At 36.1% G+C, this 8783-nt stretch overlaps 1 protein-coding gene across 2 annotated transcripts in view; it reads left to right on the top strand.

The window, feature by feature from the left end:
* Nucleotides 1–8783, top strand: part of CHM (choroideremia (Rab escort protein 1)) — a 239710-nt gene that overhangs the window by 223814 nt on the left and 7113 nt on the right. For both annotated transcript variants that reach the window (XM_005865260.2, XM_005865259.2), the window contains exon 14: nt 6416–6573. In XM_005865260.2, coding sequence (XP_005865322.1) covers nt 6416–6573 — 158 coding nt within the window. The remainder of the gene's footprint in view (nt 1–6415; nt 6574–8783) is intronic.

The following is an 8783-nucleotide window of genomic DNA, read 5'->3' as shown; positions in this document are numbered from 1 at the left end:
CTTACACCATACACAAAAATAAACTCAAAATGGATATGGGACTTAAACATAAGATGGGAAATCATAAAAACCTTTGAATTATCCATAGGCAGCAAATTATCAGACATATGTCGTAGCAATATCTTTACCATGACAGTTCCTAGGGCAATGGAAACTAAGGAGAAAATAAACAAATGGGACTACAAATAAAAAGCTTCTGTACAGCAAAAGAAACCATCAACAAAACAATAAGAAAGCCCGCTGCATGAGAGAACATATTTGCCAATATTATCTCCGATAAGGGTTTAATGTCCAAAATTTACAGGGAACACCTACAACTTAACAAAAGGAAGATAAATAAGCTAATCAAAAAATGGGCAAAGGACCTAAATAGACACTTTTCAAAAGAGGACATACAGAAGGCCAAGAGACATATCAACCACGGATTTTTAATCTTATCTCCTTATACCATTGGATAGCTCTTGTAGTTGTGAATGGAGCAAATTAGAGTATGTTTTCTGTATAAGTGATTTAAAAAAGCCTGGTGGATCTTCATTTATATGAAATAATGGTAATTTTTATTATAAGATTTGCATATCCTTTTGAATCTTGGCCAGTTTCTTCATTGACTCAAATATATTCATTTTCATTGGATGTGACATTTGTTCAGAAAATTATTTATTTACTCCTACATAGTATTTCCTTTTAGTTCATCTCCTGTGTATCTTACTTGTTTTCTTAATATAGAGATAGTGTGTAGATAGTCATTTATCCCATCTAATAAAGAGGGAATATGCTAATTGACCCTCACACCATCACAAGGATGGTGGTGCCCACAGCCAATAAGGAGGGAATATGCTAATTGACTGCCCTGCCCTCAAAGTTGGCGGCGCCCACAGCCACAAGATGGCTGGCAGGGGAGGGCAGTTGTGGGCAATCAGGCCAGCAGGGGAGGGCAGTTAGGGGTGACCAGGCCAGCAGGGGAGGGTAGTTGGGGGCAACCGGGCCAGCAGGGGAGGGCAGTTGGGGGCAATCAGGCCGGCAGTTGGGTGTGACCAGGGCGGCAGGGGAGGGCAGTTGGGGGCAATCAGGCCGGCAGGGGAGGGCAGTTGGGGACGACTGGGCCAGCAGGGGAGTGCAGTTGGGGGCAACCGGGCCAGCAGGGGAGCAGTTAGGCATTGATCAGGCTGGCAGGGGAATGCTTAGGAGGTGATCAGGCTGGCAGGCAGAGTGGTTAGGGGCAATCAGGCAGGCAGGCAGGAGAGCAGTTGGGAGCCAGTAGTCCCAGATTGTGAGAGGGATGTCTGACTGCCGGTTTTGGGCCTAAACTGGCAGCCGGACATCCCCCGAGGGGTCCCAGATTGGAGAGGGTGCAGGCTAGGCTGAGTGACACCCCCCTCAAATGCATGAATTTCATGCACCAGGCCTCTAGTATTTACATAAAAACACAAACTGCTCTGTTCTCTGGAGCTAATAACAATATAAATTAATTAACTTATTTTTGAGCTGCCAGAATAAATCCCTACAATCCAAAAATTTACTTCACTTTAGTTTGTAATTTAATTTGTTTCATAATTGCATTTTCTTCATTGGAAAGTCTCATATAAATGTTTAGAATATTATTAAATATTTTGTTACAACATTATGGTACATGATAATATTCCTAAACCTGATTTGGAATCATAGTTTTATCTTTGGCTTTAGTTTCTTCATTTATAAAAGCTCTGAACCCCTTCTTTATTTCTGAAATTTTTAAATATTTTTTGTTTAATTTATAGTATAATAGTCTCAAATAATATACTAAATTTGAATCTTGTATCATTGTTCTTCAGTTTTTAAATGCATTTAATTGTTCTTCCTTAAAAAATCAAGTGAGGAAATTACATGTTCCTTACTTAGCTTCCTCTAGCCATTTTAGATTTTTAAACATTAATCTTAATGTTGAAAGTGATCCCATTTTGAAATGATGTATTGTTTAGGACCTGAGTAAAATTCTTTAGTAAGAACTCTGTGCTCTGAGGGGTCCTCAGGTGCACTGAGGCACTGAGAGGCTACTTTTCACTAACATATAGGCCTTTTTATCATCAGGATGAGGTAGTGGTCATATTTTAATTAAAATGTCAGAACAAATACTGTTGGAGTTATTGAAAATGAATCACCAGATAAAGTGAGCACTGGGCCATGGCAGGTCAAAGAGGCAAAGTCACCTGGAGAAGAGAACTCAATTCATTTTCCTGCCTAAATGAGGAAGAAGGAACTTTATGAGCAATATGAACTTTTAATACATGAAAGCACATTCCTCTCTGTAGCAAAACCCACTGTTTTTACAGTTTGATGGCTTTTCTCATTATGTTTTGGTTATTTGACAATGATATGAAACCTTATTCTTTAGAGCATTGTAAATATTTCGTTTTAAAATGTGTGCCAAAGAGCCCTAGCCTGTTTGGCTCAGTAGATAGAGTGTCGGCCTGCGGACCAAAGGGTCCTGGGTTCGATTCTGGTCAAGGGCACGTACCTAGGTTGCAGGCTCCTTCTTGGCCCGGACCCTGGTCAGGGCTCGTGTAGGAGGCAAATAATTGATGAGTTTCTCTCACATCAATATTTCTCTCTGTCTTTCCCTCTCTCTTCCACTCTCTCTAAAAATCAATGGGAAAATATCCTCAGGTAAAGATTAAAAAATAAAATGTGTGCCAAAGGAATAACTTTATTTGAGATTTTTTTTCTTTTTATTTGAATTCTATATTCTGTGTGGTGCTTTACTTCATAAGCCTTTGTAAAAGTCAGCCTATTCACTGGACTAGGAAGTTTATTTATTGTAAAAGATAATGTTCTCTTCTCAAATGCAGTACTTCTTTTCCATTGTATCTGAGAAATTTAGTTAGGTCGTGAAGATTTCCGTCTATTCCCTCTCTTTCTTACTTTTTCCCATTTGAGGTATCAGCCAGAGCTCTTGATATAATGCTCTGTCTTAAGAAGCAGTTATACTAATACTTCCAAGAGCCCTACCTCCCAGGCTTCTGTAAGAACATCAAAGATCTCTAAACCCTTCCTTACACTAATCCAAAGACATGTCAAATGTTTTATGCTTAATGAACCTGATTCTGCAGGTGAGAACAGGTGAGAAAATTAAGTGATTGCTCACAATTCACATATGTATTTATTTATTCTTTTAGACTTCAGAATATCCTTCAAAGCACGAAGTGAGCAGTCTTACTGGTAGAACTGTCCTAAGTGGGGGTTTTTATTTTACCTAGGAAATTGAGATTTTTAAAAAAATATGAATTGAAGCTAGAATTTCATTAGCACAATATCTTGAAATGTCTACAATGTAGTATCATCACTGCATCATCTTCTTTCTCTTTTTCGCTCCATTGTGCATGGCATGTGGGGTTACTTCATTCCATCTCATTCATTTCCTAGCTCAAAAAAACAGCAATTCCTAAAAACAGATGTTCTCTTATAAGTGTTAAATTTTTTATTAAATATATTGGGATGACATTGGTTAAAAGATTATATAGGTTTCAAGTGTACAGTTCTGTGATACATGGTCTTCCTTTTGCATTGTGTGTCTATCATCCAAAGTCAAATCATCTTCCGTCACCATATATTTGGCTCCCTTTGCCCTTAACTACCCTCACCCCCCTTCCTTCTGGTAACTACCATACTATTGTCTGTGTCTATGAGTTTTCAGTTTTATATCCCACATATCAGTGAAATCATATGGTTCTTAGCTTTTTCTGATTGACTTATTTTGCTTAACATAATATACTCAAGGTCAATCCATGTTGTCGCAAATGGAAGTATTTTATCTTTTCTTAATGAATGAGTAGTATTCCATTGTATATGTGTACCACATCTTTATCCAGTAATCTATCGAAGGGAGTTATTTTGAAATTGGTGGCTGGTGAGGGTGTTAATCATTGGACTGAGAAGTCAAATGTCTTATCTTAATTCCTTTTGGTATTTGTTGTGTCCAGACTAGATTGAGGCTGTGACAGTCTCCTACTCTTGGTCTCATGCTACTCTGATATGTTACTAAAATAGTTTGCTCTCCCTAAACACAGCATGCATCTATAGACCATTTATTACTTTTATTTGGTATGCCATTGTTGATTTTCATCTGCCTACCTTGTTCTGTACTTACCCCAGTTAATTTGCCCAAGGTCCTATTCTAAATTATCTATTACCGTTTAGGCCTTCACACTATCTAATTGAATAAAATGAGCTATTACAGATAACCAGTTTTACTTTTGGCCAATTGATATATTCCTAGCCAAACCTCCGCAACTTTAATATTTTTTGACAATTGTGTACTTCACAACTACATGTTCTTTTTCCAGCAATCTTGCTTCCTTCCAGTTGACCTCAAAGAAAGATGAAGCAATTGTATGTCTCTTTGAGAATTTTAAGGTCAAAGCCTGATAACTCCCTTGTATCTGGAGCATTTATCTTCATCCTATGTCAACGTCTCATCTTCCTCATGGTCTCTTTTTCAAAGCTTTGACCTCTATGAAATTTCTTTCCTATAACTTATTAGATTATTCATTTTCCCTAACTTTTATTTAGAGAAGGCCCTCCTCTGACCTAGACCTTTCATGAAATACAAGCTCTTTGTATATGCTCAGAAACAGACTGGGCAATATTAAAGGACTTCTAGACCTTAGCCCACTATTCTGCAGTGCTCCTGGAATCTGGTGTTAGAACTCATAGGCGGTATATTTAATTATCTTCCTGTAAGATGTAATGAAACTAAACTCACCAATAAATGTACTAAGAGCCATGTGGTTTTAGTTGTAAAATGAGTTCCTTTTGTCTCTTTATTTTGTCAATAAATAGGTTTTGCCATCTATCATGTACTTACCTTAAGTTAGTGATAGAAACTCATACATCTTAGTATTATTAGAAAGGGGTATCTCAAAGGGTCACTTTTTACTTTCAGAGTTTCTTCATCCTATCATAGTGATAATTTTGGATTTTCCAGGATGAATTAGAAAAATAACATATTTGGTATTCTTATAATAGAGATATTTTATATTAAATACTATAAGATCCTATTCATCCTGAATTAGGGAATGGGGCATTCTTGTTAATTGAATACTGCAATTAGCTTAAAATTTCCAATTGATTACCAATTTAACCAAGTAGATAATTATACCTTTAGCATTTTCTTTATGATTCATGGCTTTGGGTAATCTTCATACATATCCATTGTTATCATTATATAGAATTTGAATTTTTGTTCAGATTCAGACTAAAGAAAATGATGTAGTAAGTAAATATTTTAACAGCAATATTTTTGTTTTCAACCAAAGACAATTTAATCATAGCATTTCTAAGGAACAGAGATAGAAAAATAATTATTATTAAGATAGCAAGGAATAGGCTTTAGGTATTAAGGCAAATGAAGTTGGGCCTTTTAATAAGCACATCATACTTTCATTATACCTGAAAACAGGTTTAAAATCAATTCACAAATTATTCATTGAGCATGTGTTGTGTGCTAGGCCCTGTGTGAGGGAACATAAAAAAAGCAAAAGATTAAGGACTAAGTCTATCTGTGTATCCCCTGCTACTAGCCCAATCTCTAGTACATAATATAGATGCTTGCTGTTAAATGAGAGTTTGTGTGCTGAAACAATGTGCAGTATCCAGCATTATTTCTGTTTATTTGTTTGTTAGTTCCCATTAATTTTGTAATCCAGTAGGACAAAGTGTTAGTAAGCTAGAATGTCGAAGTTTTAATCCTGTATATGCTATTTTTAATGATAGCTTCATTGAAATATAATTCACATACCATATAATTCACCCATTTAAAGTGTAAAATTTAGTGTCTTTTAATATTTGTTCAAACATCACCACAGGCAATTCTACTATATTTTCATCACCTCACAAAGAAACCCAAACCCATTAGCAGTCATCCCCCACCTACCCCCATTTCCCCACAGCCCTAGGTAACCACTAATCTATTTTTTGTCTCTGTACATTTGTCTATTCTGGGCATCTCATAATGCCATTATACTATCAAATTACTATATAATTTTTAAGTTGGTTTGTCTATGTGATACATAAGAAAGCCAATGTATGCTATCGTCTTTAGAGGCATAATTTAAGGATGAATGTAATCATAAGCTCTTTGATACTGGTGAGGAGAAATAATACAAATCTGAGAGAACACAATTGGAGTTAAATCTAAGTAACTTACTAATAATCAAAATAATTTTAAAAATATAACTTGTCTTAGGTTGAAAAGTCATTGCTTGAAATATGCGTATGTATTAGAGTAGGTTATGAATACAGATTTAGTATTGTATATATACAAAGCTCTAATTCATTAAAATACATACTCATGACTTTTGTTAGTAATTGACTACATATTGTAGTTATCAACAAGGCAAATTGTGGTTTACATGTAAGTAAAATTTATGTCTTCCTTTAGAAAATGAAGTTAAAAAACCAAGACTTCTATGGGCTCTTTACTTCAATATGAGAGATTCTTCAGACATCAGCAGGAACTCTTATAATGATTTACCATCCAACGTTTATGTCTGCTCTGGCCCAGACTGTGGTTTAGGAAATGATAATGCAGTCAAACAGGTAAGGCTGTTGGTGTTTTTCAGTCTTGTGTTAAGAAATTGGTGTGGTAGGGAAAGTGAAATGTTTTTTCCTCTGTGGGTTGGGAAAAGAGACTAGAAAATTATCTCTCTCATTAATACCATCTCTATAATTTGCCCTTAAAGTTTTTTTCTATAAACAATAAAACTACTTTAAAGTATCAAATACTTTCACGTTATTGAATATAATGATGTACTACAAGAGTTCATTTATGAATTCCACTGTTGGAATAAGAATAGAAAATGCTACAAATACACATTCAGAAAAATGAATTTGTAATGCCAGTATTCTAAAGAAACATTGTTTCTAATTTAAGCTGTTGGTCTATCAGTGTATTATTTTGAAATTCACAGACTTTTTTCTCTGTCAACCTGAGTCATTTAAAAAGGAGAGTACCTAGTAAGACAAACAAAATTTAATTTTAAAATGGTCTTAAGGCATTATCTTATCTAGGAAAAGAACGCGTAACATAGTTTTTCACAATTAATATGATTCCTTTAATGTTTTCACACAAGCCAGTGTCCCAAAGGCTGCTATTATAGTTGCTGAGGAGTGTGTTAAATGAAACTGGAATTTTGTGACAGTACTTCTGGGCAGGGCAATGAAGAGGTGTGGGGCAGGCTGACACAAACTGCTGAAAGTGAACTATGATTCCATTAAGCTGAAGGTTCATATGCATCTATAAATATACTTTTCTGCACTTGACAGAAAGTGAAGAATAGAAAATATCATTTTTGAAGCACAAGTCTAAACTTGCAAAAGACATAGTTGGCATATATGTCAATTGAATCAATAAATGGATAATTTAACATTGTTCTAAGACCACAGAAGGAAGTTTCAGTCCAACTGGGAACAAGGATCTTATAGGAGCAAATAGCCTCATTGAACCTTTAATTTTTAGTAATAGCGGCAAGGCCATGACCCATACATTTACAGTTTTTGCCCGAGTCTTTGTTTCTCATCTTCAGGGTCTAATGGTGATCCTGGATAATCATATTCAGCCAGTGATTACAAAAGCAGGAAGTCACAACTCTCATCCATCATTCTTTCTATTAGTTTAATAGGAATCCAAGATGGTTCAAGATCTACATTTATGGCTTAAAATTACCAAGTCATTTTTGCTTTGATGTTCCAATTTTTTCCAAGCAGAAATTGCCAACAAGTTTTCAGCCAGGTAGCTTAGGTCATTTTTATTCCTGAGTGAACTTTAATGTTTTTTAACCAAAATGGAAGGCCTTTTAAATAACAGCTTATTATACAAGTGCTAATGTGATCTAAACTGCAAGCTATAAGATTATAATTAAATTATAATTTTATTATGAAGTAATTTGCTTCCCAAGAATATAGTTTTCAGGAGTGTAATATTGTCACAGTAGATTATAATAATAATGCTGGTTTGGGTACTAATTATTACATGCTATTAAATATAAGTAATCTTAAGTTTGTTACATAGCTCTTAACTTCACATTAGGGAGAAAATATTATAATTCCTACTTTAAAGGACATCAGTAATAATATATAAATAGCCAGTTTATTCAGATAAACTGTGTTTTAATTTCAATATATCATCCTGTGTTCATCCCATTCACTAATTGATGACTTCTCTTTGCTAAATTGTCTATAAAAGCTCTCAGATTATCACCTAGGCTTTTCCTATGTAGAAAACATAGGCACCTTCTTTTCTTTTTTATAAATAAAACTAGCAGCCCGTTGCACGAAGATTCGCACAATAGGCCTTCCTTCCCCTGGCGGCTGGCACCAGTTTTCCTCTGGCACCCGGGACCCAGGTCTTTGGTCCAGCCGCAGCAGCGAGGCTTGGCTTCTCGGCTGAGGCTGCAGCAGCGAGGCTTGGCTTCGCCCCCGGTGACCCAGGCCCCCAGGCCCTCCTTGAGCGAAGCCCAGGGCTGGTGGGAAGCTTGGCTTCCTCTGTCGCCGGGAGCAACCCAAGCCTTCTGCTCGCTCCAGCTCCGTGACTGCTGCCATCTTCAGTCATCTTCAGTCTTCGCTCCGCACCTGTGTATGCAAATTAACCGCCATCTTTGTTGGGTTGATTTGCATAGTTGCTCTGATTGGCTGGTGGGTGTGGTGGAGTGACAGAGTGATGGTTAATTTGCATGTTTCTCTTTTATTATATAGGATGCTTCATTTTACCAGCTAGCAAGTTTGCGTCTGCTTTAAAAATATATATATAT

The sequence above is a fragment of the Myotis brandtii genome, unplaced genomic scaffold (genome assembly GCF_000412655.1).
Source record: "Myotis brandtii unplaced genomic scaffold, ASM41265v1 scaffold2, whole genome shotgun sequence".
Classification (NCBI taxonomy): Eukaryota; Metazoa; Chordata; class Mammalia; order Chiroptera; family Vespertilionidae; genus Myotis; species Myotis brandtii.
This window is presented reverse-complemented; position numbering and strand designations above follow the sequence as displayed.